The sequence below is a fragment of the Hyperoodon ampullatus genome (assembly GCF_949752795.1).
Source record: "Hyperoodon ampullatus genome assembly, chromosome: 10".
Taxonomy (NCBI): domain Eukaryota; kingdom Metazoa; phylum Chordata; class Mammalia; order Artiodactyla; family Ziphiidae; genus Hyperoodon; species Hyperoodon ampullatus.
The window spans coordinates 62,559,642-62,575,466 of NC_136923.1; the positions used below are offsets into that span (position 1 = coordinate 62,559,642).

Consider the following 15,825-nt stretch of genomic DNA (forward strand, 5'->3'; position numbering starts at 1 on the left):
TTATTCTAACATATTGGCTGCGTTCTCTGTGCTGTACAATATATCCTTGTGTTTTTTGTATTCTATACATAGCATTCATGGATTAGAAGAATTAATATTGTTAAAATGTCCATACCACTCAAAGAAATCTACAGATTCATTGTGATCCCTATCAAAATACCCATGACATGTTTCACAGAACTGGAACAAATAATCCTAAAATTTATATGGAACCACAAAAGACCCCAAATAGCCAGAGCAACTTTGAGAAAGAACAAAGCTAGAGTTATCGTACTCCTGGATTTCAAACTATCCTACAATGCTATAGTAATAAAACAGTATGGTACTGGCACAAAAACAGACACAGAGATCAATGGAACAGGATAAATAGCCCAGAGATAAACTCACACAGCTATGGTCACTTAATCTACAACACAGGAGGCAAAATATGCAATGGGGAAAAGACAGTCTCTTCGCTAAGTGGTGCTGGGAAAACTGGACAGTATCTCTTTCAATTCAAATATTTCCTGGAAAAATTTGGGGAGGCTTAAAATAAAACTATGGAGAAAAATAATATGAAGAGTTAAACATAGTACTCTATAGAGAATGAAAGTGTAAAGGAGGAAAAATTACTTAGAGAACTCCAGAAGAAGGAAAGCTGTAACTGTTGAGGAGAGATCTTACTCTGAGCTTCCTAGCAGCTAGGGCAAAGAAGCAAACATTTTATTTTATAGAGCTCTGGTATTTAGAAGAAGTCATCATCTTAATATAGAAATTACATTAGGAATAATTTAGCTCATAACTTTGAGAACTATTTGTTTTTATCCTGAGCAGTACATATATGTTAAAATTAAATGTTTAAAAACAGAACAGATAATATTACCATGTATTTAAAAGCTTTTATAAATGTACTCACATAATGTAAAAAAATCTGGTATGTGCAAATCTGTATAGATTACATTTGTAAATACTTAATTTTCAGTGTTTTACAAACCACATCCATTTGTTAAACATGCAAATCTCATACCTTTCTTTAATGTTCTTTGAGGTTTCAAATTATATTAAATATTGTGATTTAAATAAACCAACTCAAATTAACAGTATTGAATATGCTTTTTCAACCTGTATGTGCTAGATTCTTCTCTGCACCCCCCCCACCCTGTTTTAGAATTACAACTGTGGAAGAATTAAATAGGTAGTAATTTACTAAGATTTTATTTTTCTTTTGTGTTATAAGGAATTACAGAAAGATATGCAAGGAAGTGCACAGGCATTGGCAGAAATAGTGAAAAACACAGAGAAGTTCTTAAAAGAGAGTGGTGAAAAACTGTCACGAGAAGATAAGGCTCTGATTGAACAGAAACTTAATGAAGCTAAGATAAAGTGTGAACAGCTTAATTTAAAGGCAGAACAGTCGAAAAAAGACCTGGATAAAGTTGTGACGACAGCAATCAAGGAAGAAACGGAAAAGGTCCTTACTCAAATATGTGGTACCCTGTTCTTACGGCTCTGTTGAAAATGATGAGTGTAACAGCACCTTGATTTATTACGTGGTATCAGGTGGTCATAAGTGATGATTAGCACCAGAGACTAGAATTCTGGGTTTTCATGTATGCAATTGACCAAATACTACAAAGTTTGAAGAATTGGCTTTGTTGAACTTTAAAAAAAATTTTTTTATTGAGGTATAGTTGATGTGCAATATTATATGTGTTAGGTACACAACATAGTGATTCATAATTTTTAAAGGTTATACTCCATTTCGAGTTATTATAAAATATTGGCTATCTTCCCTGGGTTGTACAATATATCTTAGTAGCTTACTTATTTTATACATAGTAGTTTGTAGGCTTTGTTAAACTTTTAAAAACAATTTAAGTGGGATTGTCAGGCTTTCTACTTGTGAAATGTGTGAGGTCCATTAATTACAGTTAAAACTTTGGAATGTGTTTTTAAGAACAGTGGAAACTTCAGGGTAACTGCCTGTCGCTGTAAGGCTTAATTTCAGTGTGTTCAGTTTTCATTGTGGGTCTGGCTTAATTTCCCTACTCTGATTTTCAACGATTTAAGTATTTGCTTTTGGAAAGTCTTGCCTCGGCCCACGTTCAGGGTTATCTATTGTGACCTTTCCTGCCTAGGTTGCAGCTGTAAAGCAGCTGGAAGAGAGCAAAACCAAAATCGAAAACCTTTTGGACTGGTTGGCAAATGTTGACAGAGACTCAGGAAGGGCAGGGATGGAACAGAAACAGGTCATTGAACAGAATGGGACTCATTTTCAAGAGGGTGGTGGCAAGTCGGTGGTGGGAGAAGAGGATGAAGTGAATGGTAACCTGTTGGATGTCGAGGTTGACGGGCACGTCGGGACCACCAAGGAGAACCTGAACCAGCAGTACCAGAAGATGAAGGTGAGTGGTTTTCAACAGATGATTTTGTTAAAGTCTATTTTCATGTCTGTAAAGACAGGAAGCACTTAGCACGCGAGTTATCTTTTCAAACCTCAGGGACCCTTGAGAGTAAAGTCTTTGTTTTAGGGTCATCAGTATGTCCATGTAAGTTATGGTGAGAATTCTAAGCAAGTGAAAAACTGGGAAATACATCACTGGATGTGGTGTTCTTCTCCATGAAGCAGAGTTGTAAGGAATTAATAGAAATAACAATAATAGCTAATGTTCATAGAGCAGTGACAGTGGGCCAGGCACTCTTCCAAGCTCTTCCCATCGTGACTCATTACTCTGTTCATTTAGTTCTCCCCACCGCTCTGTCAAATGAGAATATCATTATTATGGTGATGAAATTATTATTATTAATGTTATTCTTATTCTCATTTTACAGATGGGGAAACTGTAACTTACAGAATGAGGTGTCTTGCCTGAGGTTACACTTTTAGTAAGGGATGGAGTTGGGATTTTAAACTAGGCTGTGAGCTCAGTCCCTCTGCTAAATTCCAGCCCGGGCTTGCTGTGCCCTCCTGAGTTTACTCAAGTTCTCTCCAGACTTCAGGTCATCTTTTTGGTGAAGGCTGTGGCTGAGAAGAGGAGTGAAAATTCACTGCGTGAAAAATCTAGGGCTAACATTAATGCTGCTACAGGAGCCAAGGGAACATTTGAAAGCCATTTTTAAAGAGTCACATAGTTGATCATTTTATTTCAGTGTGTGGCTTTTGATGGGCAGATGCCTGGGCCTCGGGAACATTTGCAGTTCTGCTGTTTGCCTCCGAGTCTTTATCTTTGGTGTCTTGGGAATAGAATGCTTTCTGTGAAGCTCTTCTAGTACAGGAAGTAGAAAGGAAACCAGAAGAGCTGGGATATTCATTACATCACAATTTCAAGGGGCTATTCCAGAACCTGACTGTAATTGTGTCTTAAAATGAAAAATCTAATGAATTCCTAAAGGAACCTGTGAGTCAGGTACAAAGGAGTTAGGAAAGGTTAGGAACTTGACCAAAGGAGTGAAAAATACCAGGGTGGACCCAGACATACAGGTGCCTTACCGGAAACACTTGTTTTTAGCCACAGCACGAAGTTTGCCTTCTGAACTTTTCACTGATAAGAGTAGGAGAATCTGAAAGTGCTTCACAAATTCCTGCTCTCCTGGCAAAGTGGAGAGATGGTCCAGAGGCTCTGGAGACACGAGGGCTCTCATACTAACTCTCTGTGCTACGTGTCCTGGGCCCAGTGCCTCTCCTCCTGCAGCCTGTCTCCTCTCATCTGTAAAAGGAAGGGATGGGTCAGATAGTTTATAGGTCTTATATACATCTGTCTGACCTACCAGATGGAGATGGTGTATGAATATAATTCAAATACCGAAGAGAGAGAAAAGCCTGCGGGAGAAAAGTTATTTAGACAAAAGTATTTGTCCTGTGCCCACTGTGTGTCAGGTATTGTCACAGACAAGGGGACAAGGATTGATGAGTCTGTTCTCGGCTGGCGGCTGGGATCAGACTTCACGGGAACAGCTGTCCCACAGCGGTGCTTCTTGGCCCTTTTCCCTTGATGGCATAGAGTGAGATTTTCTCAGCCCCTGAGTGCCCTGTTCTAGGTAGTGAGCAAAATAAATTCCCTGTCTTGGTGCTTGCCTGCTGGGGGGGTGACGATGATAGGGCAGGCAGCGAACATCCAAATTCTGTGGGATGCTGGAAGGTGGTAACTTTTTGCCAAGTTCAGTACGGGTGGGCGGATGGGGTGGGACCACCTTTCAGGGTTAATAGGCTCGTCAGAGTAGGTCCACACGAGGGGATGAGATTCCTGCAAAGACTCAGAGGAGGTAGGGGTTGCAGGCAGGTGTCTGAGGGGAGAGCCGGAACCGGACAAGAGAACAGCTGGAGAAAGAGGTCCAGACGTGCCCACGGGTTGGGGTGGGGGTAGAGGTGGGAGGCCGAGTGTGTGGTGTCGGGATGGGGAAGGGCCAGGTCGGAGAGGGAGCTCGGAGGTGATGGGATCAGGCTGTATGGCTCCACGTAAGCCATTACAAGAAATGTGGAAGATGGCCCAAAAGGATTACTATGCTTTTTTTTTTTTAATTGAAGTAGAGTTGATTTATAATGTTGTATTAGTTTCTGCTGTACAGCAAAGTGATTCAGTTATACATATGTATGCATTCTTTTCTATATTCTTTTCCATTATGCTGTTTACCACATTTTAATGGCATATTGGGGTGGATGGGAGAAGCTGGTTATGGCTGGAGAGGAAGGGACTCTAGCCGCTGAGGCCCACACGGCTGAGGGCTGAGGGCAGGTAGCTGTGCACACCTGTGACCTTTCTGCCCCACACCTGTGACCTGCCAGACGCTCTGCTCTTGCCTCCAGGGTGGACTTTGATCCCTGACATGTGCCAGGCTCAACAGGCAGCGTTCTCTGTGTGCGGTTTCCTATGCTCCTTTCAGCAAACCTGTGATGTGTAGGGTTATTGTCCCCTTTTCCACATGCAGGAAACTGAGACCCAGTCAGCTGAGTAGCTCCAAGATGCTCCTTTATTATACGTGTTCCTCTAACTTCCTTTGGGCTTCTCCGAATGTATGTTGTTCTTGCTTACTGATTATCGTAGTGTTTTTATAGGTTTCAAATTATAGATTCTTTTTTTCCTATTAAATATCTTTTCAGGATCGTTTCGTAAGAAAAAATATTGTACTTCCTTGATCAATAATTAGGTAAAGACATTGACAGTCCCTTCAGGGGCTCATAAGGAAGGGATGAGTAAAATGAGAGCACATTGTAGATGCTTGTTTTAAGGCTGGAACAGAAATTTGTTCCATTTTTTCCAAACTTCTCAAAAACAGTACTTTCCAGAGAAGATTGGAAATTTTAAAATTAGATTTTAAAATTAGCTGCTCACAAAGCAGCTTTTGCTTTTAGGAAGTTCACCATTAAGAGGGAAACAGTGGGCACCCTAGACAGGTTGATGGGAAGCAGGCCTGCGGGTCCTGGGTCTGTGGGTCCTGCATCCACGTGATGCCTGATCTGCTCTCCCGCAGGCCCGGCACGCGGAGCTCGCGGCCCAGCACCAGGCTGTCCTTGTGGCCACCCAGGCGGCCCAGGCCTTGCTGGAGAAGCAGGGCCACCACCTCTGCCCGGAAGAAAAGGAGAAGCTGCAGAGGAACGTCAAGGAGCTGAAGGCGCGTTACGAAGGCGCGCTGGCCGAGTCGGAGAAGAGGATGCGGCTGACCCACTCCCTGCAGGAGGAGCTGGAGAAGTTCGACGCCGACTACGGCGAGTTTGAGCAGTGGCTGCAGCAGTCAGAACAAGAGCTGGAGAACCTGGAAGCAGGTGCCGACGACCTCGGTGGTCTGACGGCCAAACTGAAGAGGCAGAAGAGCTTCTCGGAAGATGTTATTTCGCACAAAGGAGACTTGAGGTACATCACGATCTCTGGAAACAGAGTGTTGGAAGCAGCCAAGTCTTGCAGCAGGAGAGAGGGAGGCGACCGGGCTGAGCGGGGCCACCTGGACACCTCTGCCACCCACAGGGAAGTCCAGGGCAGGCTGGACCGCGCCACTGACCGCTTCAGGTCCCTCTACACGAAGGTAACTTCATTTTTTTTAAATTGAAGTACAGTCGATTTACAATGTTGTGTTAATTTCTGCTATACAGCGAAGTGTTTCAGTTATACATATATATATATATTCCTTTTCATATTCTTTTCATTATGGTTTATCTCAGGATATTGACTATAGTTCCCTGTGCTATAAAGTAGGACCTTGTTGTTTATCCATCCTTATATAATAGTTTGCATCTGCTCATCCCAGACTCTGAATCCTTCTCTCCCCACCCCACTCCACCTTGGCAACCACAGGTCTGTTCTCTATGTCTGTGAGTCTGTTTCTATTTCCTAGATAACTTCATTCGTGTCATACTTTAGATTCCACATATAAGTGATATCATATGGTATTTGTCTTTCTCTTTCTGACTTACTTTACTTACTGTGATCATCTCTAGGTCCATCCATGTTGCTGCAAATGATATTACTTTGTTCATTATTATGCCTAAGCAATATTCCATTGTATATATGTACCACGTCTTCTTTATCCATTCATCTGTCGGTGGACATTTAGGTTGCTTCCAAGTCCTGGCTATTGTAAATAGTTCTGCTATGAACACAGGGGTGCACATCTTTTTGAATTATAGTTTTGTCTGGGTATATGACCAGGAGTGGGGTTGCAGGATCATATGGTAGCTTTATTTTTAGTTTTTTAAGGACCCTCCATACTGTTCTCCATAGTGGCTGTATCAGTTTACATTCCCACCAACAGTGCAGGAGGGTTCCCTTTTCTCCACACCCTCTCCAGCATTTATTTTTTGTAGACTTTTTGATGATGGCTATTCTGACCGGTGTGAGGTGATACCTCATTGTAGCTTTGATTTGCATTTCTCTGATAAATAGCAATGTTGAGCATCTTTTCCTGTGCCTCTTGGCCATCTGTGTGTCTTTGGAGAAATGTCTATCGTTCTCCTTCCCATTTTTTGATTGGGTTGTTTGTCTTTTTGTTGTTGAGTTGTATGAGCTGTTTGTATATTTTGGAAATTAAGCCCTTGCCGGTTGCATCGTTTGCAAATTCCGTAGGTTGTCTTTTCATTTTATTTATAGTTTCCTTTTCTGTGCAGTAAGGTAGTTTCATTTTAAGGCATGAGGAGTCTGTGCGTGTAGTTTTCGTTCTGTCCTCTTTAGTTTTGGAATTAGAAGCAAGAAATCTGAAAACTGAAGCAGGGAAAATAAAGCATTTTCATCCTACTTCCCTCAGTCTTATTCATCTGCTTTACTTCTGAAAAATATGTTTAAAGATTAGGAACGTAACGTTATTTATTAAGTTCATTTGGGGTGATTTCCAGGCAGCCCTAGCTGTAAAACTCTGTAATACCTCTTTTGCCCAGCAGGTGGCGGGTATATTTTGACTCGAAACAGTGGTTTGCTGTTTGCAGCCTCTGAAGCTTGAGAACTGAAGCTTCCTCTCAGATAACTCCCTTCACGAGGAATTCGTTTTACACATATATTTGGTCTGTGTATTATTTTAATACTTAATGGCTAACAGACTGTTTCAATTTTATTATTCTCGTGGACCAATAAGAGAGTTTTGTTTTAAAAAAAGCAAAACTGAGAAAACATGTCCCTGTTTAGAATATAAGCTGACCAGGCTGCACAAATGTCTTGAAAAGCATCGTTGGCTGTTGGCCTTGGCTTCCTTCTGGTCTAGATTATTTGCCCTCCTTGTGTTAATCAGTCTTGTGCAGCATATAGAAGTGATTTATGAATCACCTTGAAAACCTTTCCATCTGATGCATACTGTACACGTGGTGTGTAAACTCCGTGGAGACGAGCCCCCTCTGATGATTGACACCTAAACCCTTCATTCTGGATTAAGATCCAGCCCTCGTGCAGATGTTTTTGAATTGGTTAGTTTTTGACTTGTTAGAGGAAGCGTCTTCTTATAAAGGAGAAAATCTTCACCCTACAGTTTTTGCTCACTTTGGTTGAAATCTGGTTTTTCACAGGTGGTGTAACCCATAGATCCTGAAGATTATATATAAAAGTAGTGGATTTTAATCCCCACCCTTCTCTCTTTCGATTTTCAGTGCAATGTCCTTGGGAATAACCTCAAAGATCTGGTGGATAAATACCAACACTATGAAGATGCTTCGTGTGGGCTTCTCTCTGGGCTCCAGGCTTGCGAGGCCACGGCGAGCAGACACTTATCTGAACCCGTTGCCGTGGACCCTAAAAATCTGCAGAGGCAACTAGAAGAGATGAAGGTAAAAAAAAGAGGAAAAAGAGAGATCCAGCCCCAAGGTAGTCCCATGGAATGCCCTCCGCTCTCCCCCACTTCTGTGATCGTTCCCCCAAGATCAGAGGAGGAAGGGATGGGAAGGTGTGTGTCTCCCTCTGGGGGGAGTTACAACTTGACGTCTGTTCGTTTCTCTTTCTTCTACTGTTGTTTAGCTGGTCTGACATTGCTGTCATGGTTCGTATTCCCCACCTCCTCATCCCCAGACAAAGACCAGTCCTGCCTGGGCCACTTGTGACCTTTACACTTTTTTTTTTTTTTAAACTTCTTATTTTATATTGGAGTGTAGCTGATTAACAACGTTGTGATAGTTTCAGGTGCACAACAAAGCAACTCAGCCATACATATACATATACATGTACCCATTCTCCCCCAGACTCCCCTCCCATCCTTGTTCATTGTCTTCTGCTGCATTACCACCAAGCTCCACAGGGCAGATGCTTGGTCTGTTTTGTTCACTGCTGTATCCCTGGGCCCTCGTAGGTCCTTGATGAACATTTGTTCATGAATGGACCGGGGGATGGAGGGGGTGTCACTGTCACACTCCGTGTGGGTTTCTGTTGGGTTACCCCCAATTCTCAGAAGTACACACTTCAGTTATCACCTTGCCTGTTTCTCAGAGGGCCGCCTGCCCTTTTGAACATTGAGACTTGAGGGGGGAATTGTGTAAATGTCTCAGCCCCACCCACAGTGGCAGAGAGAGTCTAGCCATTTCTTACATTCCAAGCATATTTTAAAATCCTCATGTGAGGGGAGAGAAGTTTTGAAAAATTTTATTCTTCTTCCATATGACCAATAATTTTGAGTTTGAAAGTTTCATGTCTTAAATCTTTTCTGTGCTTCCTTTTAGCAGGTGGGTAGCAATAGCTCATTTCTGCCTAGATAGAAAGCAAACACGGTAATGCCAGGGAAACTACTGCCTTTCAGAATTTGGTTGCATCTGTTAGTTACAGAGTCAGAAATCATTATTGTGCGTTAACAAGGGAAACAGATACCCTACTGACTTAGCTTAATGTTAGGTATTGCCTGAGACCAGTGTCTTCTGGCTGGAAGAAAGCTGCCTTACCCTGGGGTGAACTGTGGCAGGTTAAGGCCAAGCAGAGAGAAGGGGGAGGAAGCGTGGGGTGAGAGGAGGGAGGAGGGGCTGGGGCTGAAAAGATGGAGAGCTCTGTGTTTTCCTGGGCTGGAGTTTACCCAGCGCTACACAGGCACCAGGGCCATGTCCTGGGCCAGGTCAGCCCTGAGTTGATGCAGCTTCCCCACTTCAGGGGTGCATTTTCAGTCTTGAGGCTTTTTTTTTTTTTTTTTTTTTTGGTTTGTTTTTTTCTCTCTCTTTCCGACAAGCCCAAGAACAGATCTGTCTTAATAAAGCTTTTGGTCCCCACGGGATGACGGGTCCAAGGGCAGTATATGTTGGCAGAGGAGATGGTGTGACATAAAGGCCATTATTTTAATAGGAAATGCCAGGAGCAGCATAATTATTAAGATTGCTTGTATTACATTTAATTAGGAAGTTAGGTATTTTTAGCATCAGAAACTGTGAAATAGACATAACACATTTTAAGTTAGGTCTGTACTAGCAAACTGATTTACATCCTGTGTAAAAGTAGTTTTAATGTAACTAAAGCAAAACAAACAAACAAAAAAATGAAATGAATGCTATGGCTTTTTAATGAAATGGAAACATGGATTAATTCTAGAACTGGAATACTACCTTGGTATGTGCTGAGGAAAAAGACTCCTCTAGTCCTCAGGCAGCCAAAGAAATAGCAAAAGAGTGCAACGTCTCAAAGGCGAATTCATTCCAATTAAGCCACAGCATAATTTTAGAATTAAATGCGTGATTAAAGTTGTTCCTGGCATATGGATGTGTTTTCCTCAAAGATGATCTCAGCAGGTAGAGAGGATACATTTTTATGAGGATTAAGGAGTCTCCATATCTTTCATTTTATTACCAACATCTTACAATCATTTTTCTTTTAACAGTAATACAAACACATAAGACTACTACCAAACAATCAGGCTTTTCTACATTTACAATACTAACTTCTACTTATATTCTGTTGTATGATAAATGTAATTTGGGGCACCCAGTGGGTACATTTGAAACATTTTTGGCCAATAACACATTGCTACTAGCATTATTTTTAAAGTGGCTGTTGGCTGTGTTGTCAGCAGTCTGATACCCCTGGGCTAGAATGATGCTCTTCATATCAGTGGACGAAACGAGATTTTAGCTTCATACGAAGCACAGAAAGGCAGGATCCTGGGACCCTTCTAGAGGCCTGGGTTTGGAGCCAGGCATGGGGCCAGGTAACATTGACAACATCAACCTTCCAGGCTTGCTCTGATCTCTGGGAGGGTGATGAATGTCGGGAAACTTTTATGAGCTGGACGAGTGCCCACGGCTTTGTAAACTTCACCCTTTTCTGGTCCAGGCTGGAGAGCAAGGTCATCATCTTGCAGTGTTGCCTGTCACAGATGCTTCTTTCATGTTTTGATTTCATTGAAGTCCATTAAAAACAATATATGGCACCCATTTGAATACTTTAATCTGCAGTTTTGTCCCAAAGTAGTGTTATAAACCACTACCATAGCTAAATTAAAACCTGATAACGTTAGGAGCTAAAAGCTACTGACTCTCTTGAACATGATTATGAAGAGAAAAGGCATGGGATGTTTTGAAGAGAAGAGGTGAAGAAGAGGTGCTTTTCTTGTAATCCATTTCTAAGTTTTAGGATGGTAGGTAGGGCCATCTTTGGTACTGGATGTTTTATAAAACCATGATCACTTTTACATAAATTTATTCAGTCAGAGACATTTATGTTCTAGGCCCACTGTTGGGGTTTTAACCCCTTTGTGTCTTCAAAAAACCTATGTCTGTCCTTGGGGAACCCACATTCTAAAAAATAATTTTTGGAGGTGCTTTTATATTTATTTCATTTCCTATATAACTGTGTGATGCAAATAAGCTGTACGTGTGGCTTAGACTTCAGTCCGTTATAGGTAAAGTTCCTATTTTGAGGAATTTCTTACACTTAACTGCAACTAAACTTGTGGGAGAATTTCCCAAACTGATCACTCTGATGCAGATTCTTTGGCCTCTTAGAACAATTGTAGGATCTGGTATTCAGATCACAGATCCCATGCTGGTCATAGATTGTTGGGCCTTTGGACATATGCACAGCTGCCTGTATATTATCACAGTTTCTTGGATATGAGAATTAATTGAGGAACATTTTGCCATTGGCTTTAGACATTTGCTTTTTTTTGTTGTTGAAGGCTGAAATGGAGGGGGATCTTTTAAAACCTTACACTTGATATCTTCATTTATTTACTTATTCATTCAGTTGTTTATTCCAGAAACTTTCGTTAATGCCATGTGCCCAGCACTGGGCTAGGCAGTGATAATAGAAAGCTGAATACTATCAATTTCTAGTTCTCAGGGAGGTTCCAGTTTGAGAGAAGAGACAAATCAGTGCAGTGTTATTCACAGGGCATGTGTGGGAGCTTCTGGGGGCAGTGCTCCAACTCGGGGTGAGGAAAGACAGGGAAGGCCTCCTAGCTGAATGTTACAGGTAAGAGCCAAGCTCAGGGTCGCCTCCCAAGGTCTGTGTGTAGAGATGCTAGGGCCTTGGGTCCAGCAAGAGCAAATCGCTGAGGGATAGCTGTGTCGTGGGATGCTTCTGGAACAGGATGGGGAGAAAGATGAGATTGAAGATAGAATTAAGGAATAGATTCCCTTGGACAATTGATGGCAGGCTCCAGTATCCCCTTTATTCTGAAGCAAGAGGAAGCTATGAAAGATTTTAAGAGGGGAGTGGTGCAGTCAGGTATGTATCTTCCATAAAACATATCAGGGGCTGTATCAGGGGAGAGACTGGAGACAGGGGCACAGTTAGGATGCTTTTTCCAGTTAAGTGAGAGATTGTCCTGTAGTGATTCAGAAATACAGAACCAGAGCCAGATTTGAAAAAAATATTAAGCAGGTGAAATTGTCAGGGCTTGTGGTTGGTTTGCAGGTGGGAAGGAAAGAAGAGGCTCAGGTACCACCTGGGTGATGATGCAGCCCCAGGAGGATGCCCAAATCCACACCTTCCCCAGGACCTGCCCCAGGGCCACCCCATGGAGGAGGCCCCTCCTCCCTTCCCAGGTCCTCCTCCCTCAACCTTTTTCTTATTCATCTTTGGCACTTACCACTTCCTGCCTTAGACTAGAAGATCCCCATGGGTAAGCTTTGTGTCTGTTTGATTTTTGTATTTTCACAAAACGTAGCAAGCTTTTTTGGAATTTGTTAGATGTTAAGTAACTTTTGTTGCATTAATGGAAATAAATATGACTCAGCATTGGGTCAGGATGTGCAAGTCCTTAATTATCTCCTTCCCTGGAGTCAGAAATGGTCTCAAAGGGGTTCTGCTGCTTGTGTGTTTTTTACTTGTCTTTGTTTTCTGGTGGTGTGGGGGTATTGTGTAGAGTCTGGGAGTGGGATTGAGGGGAACTCAGGCTGAGGGTGGAGGGTTTCAGGGTCAGGAATCAGGCTGGTTATCATGAGCATATGCTGAGGGTTTATTCCAGGACTGAACTTGAATGTTCCTGACTGGCTGATGGTTTTGCTAATGTCACTTTATAACTGGCCTTATTCTAAGAATTCTCAAGTAAGCTTCTACTGATGACACGTCTGCTCTGTCCAATTTATCTTACTGTAAATCTTTTTTTCGTACTGGAAATCTGTTATTTAGTCCTACTGAATATAATTGAGGCATTCAATCCTCCAGGCTCTACAGGGACAGATATCAAGTCAGCAGGTGGCTGTAGAGAAACTGAAAAAAACAGCTGAAGTGTTGTTAGACGCCAGGGGATCTTTACTTCCCGCCAAGAACGACATCCAGAAAACACTGGGTGAGTGTGCATTTCCTTGCGTCTGGTCTTATGTGTCCATTCTAAATGCAGGTCTCATAGTACATACGGAGACGTCGCTCGCTGGCATATTCTGCGTCACTCTGTCCTTTCACTGTGAAATGGCCCTTCTCGGTCAGGGCAGAGGCACACCCTCCTTGGCAGGTGTATTAGGATCTTGGGAGTGGGGACTGGGCTCTGTGGTTTGCATACCTAAATTTTAATTTTTTATTTAGAAAATGTAGCAAAAACTTTAAAAAAAATTTAAATTTAATATTAGAGTATAGCTGATGTACAGTGTTGTGTTTAGTTTCACGTGTACAGCAAAGTGATACAGTTACACATATACATATATCCATTCTTTTTCAGATTCTTTTCCTATATAGATTATTACAGAACATTGAGTAGAGTTCCCTGTGCTGTACAGCAGGTCCTTGTTGATTTTATCTATTTTATATATAGTAGTGTGTATTTGTTAATCCCAAACTCCTAACTTATCCCTCCCTGCTACGTTTCTCCTTTGGTAACCATAAGTTTGTTTTCGAAGTCTGTGAGTCTGTTTCTATTTTGTAAATAAGTTCATTTGTATCATTTTTCTTTTAGATTCTGCATATAAGTGATATCACATGATATTTGTCTTTCTCTGCCTGACTTACTAAACTCAGTATGATAACTTCTAGGTCCATCCATGTTGCTGCAAATGGCATTAGTTCATTCTTTTTTATGGCTGAGTATGATTGCATTGTATATATGTACCATATCTTCCTTATCCATTCATGGACATTTAGGTTGCTTCCATGTCTTGGCTATTGTAAACAGTGCTGCATGTATCTTTTCGAATTATGGTTTTCTCTGGATATATGCCCAGGGGTGGGATTGCTGGATCATATGATAGTTCTATTCTTAGTTTTTTGAGGAACCTCCATACTGTTTTCCATAGTGGTTGTACCAATTTACATTCCCACCAACAGTGTAGAAGGGTTCCCTGTTCTTCACACCCTCTCCAGCATTTATTGTTTGTGGACTTTTTGATGATGGCCATTCTGACTGGTGTGTGGTGAATACTTCGTTGTAGTTTTGATGTCCATTTCTCTAGCAATTAGTGATGTTGAACATCTTTTCATGTGCTTTTGGTTAATGTCTTCTTTGGAGAAATGTCTGTTTAGATCTTCTGCCCAATTTTTGATTGGGTTGTTTGTTTTTTTGGTACTGAGCTGCATGTGCTGTTTGTATATTTTGGAGATCAATCCCTTGTTGGTTGCTTCATTTGCAAATATTTTCTCCCATTCTGTGGGTTGTCTTTTCATTTTGTTTATGGTTTCCTTTGCTGTGCAAAACCTTTTAAGTTTAATTAGGTCCCATTTATTTATTTTTGTTTTTATTTTTATTACTCAAGGAGATGGATCCAAAAAGATATTGCTGCGATTTATGTCAAAGACATAAATCGTTCATTCTTGCAGACATTCAGAAGACTATGTTTTCTTCTAAGTGTTTTATAATACCCAGCCTTACATTTAGGGTTTTTTAAATTTTTATTTTATATTAGAGTATAGTTGATTTACAAAAAACTCTTTATGTATGCAACAGTCACAGAAAGTAGAACCTAACAAGATTCTGTGGGTTGATGGGATTTGGCCAAGCTAGACTCTCAACCTAAGGCCAGAACAGACTCAGCAGACTCTTGGAGGGATGTTCTTGTCAAAAGCAGGAGCAAGGGGTTAAGAGGTTGAGATGTTCCTGCTTCTCCTTTTCGTGGGGTCTTTGAATGGCCTCACAGGGTTCTTCCGTGATCCTAGAAACCCTGTCCAGTTACAGCGATGCTTTTGCAGCCTCTCATGTTAGGTGGTGCCTTTCTTGAGGAAAGAGCTGTTGTGTATTACCTTTGTATCGACTCACAGTATTTAGTTTAAACTAAACGCACAGTGGATTATCAACTAACATTGTTTATTGTCTTATTATACTTTTTGTTTTGACTTTGCTACTTTTCCTATATTTAATGTGTGGTTTCAGGTTATTAAATATTTCTCAGTGTGAAATAAAAACTTTAACATAGCAAATGATTAACATACCTTTCACCTCAAGAGAGCTGGCATTAAAATCTGAGTTGAAATTGTAGGTAAAGAGAAGGATGAAGCTTTGCTCTTCTAAAACCACTCTGTAGAAGTCAAACCTTTTTCTTTCTTACGGACATTCAGAATCTTTTTTTTTTAATTTATTTTCAGATGATTTGTTTCCAGCAGTGTATGATATGCTCCTTCTAACCTACAGGAAAAATATTTCATCTTACTTTGCCCAACGGGATTTTGTATTCAAAGAGGCAAAAACCCTTGAGGCGAAATATCAGTAATATGACATAAAGTCCTGCACTGTTTCAAGAAAATGTAAAAAAAAAAAAAATTTATACATTTTCTGTTACAATATTTCATCATGGATTTAAACACTGATATAGTGCAATTTTTTATCAATATTTTAAAAATATATTTATTTATTTTATTTTTATTTATTTTTGGCTGCATTGTGTCTTTGTTGCTGCTTATGGGCTTTCTCTAGTTGTGGCGGGCTGGGGCTACTCTTCGTTGCGGTGCGCGGACTTCTCATTGCGGTGGCTTCTCTTGTTGCGGAGCACTGGCTCTAGGCACATGAGCTTCAGAAGCTGTGGCACACGGGCTTCAGTAGTTG

General features: G+C 41.2%; 1 protein-coding gene across 11 annotated transcripts in view; it reads left to right on the plus strand.

Annotated features, from left to right (window-relative positions):
• DST (dystonin) overlaps window positions 1-15,825 on the plus strand; it is a gene marked incomplete at both ends in the record, with an annotated part of 487,217 nt that overhangs the window by 351,578 nt on the left and 119,814 nt on the right. For all 11 annotated transcript variants that reach the window (XM_079713903.1, XM_079713907.1, XM_079713908.1 and 8 more), the window contains 5 exons: window positions 1,217-1,450; window positions 2,118-2,384; window positions 5,449-5,997; window positions 8,042-8,218; window positions 13,026-13,149. In XM_079713903.1, the coding sequence (XP_079570029.1) occupies window positions 1,217-1,450; window positions 2,118-2,384; window positions 5,449-5,997; window positions 8,042-8,218; window positions 13,026-13,149 (1,351 nt within the window). The remainder of the gene's footprint in view (window positions 1-1,216; window positions 1,451-2,117; window positions 2,385-5,448; window positions 5,998-8,041; window positions 8,219-13,025; window positions 13,150-15,825) is intronic.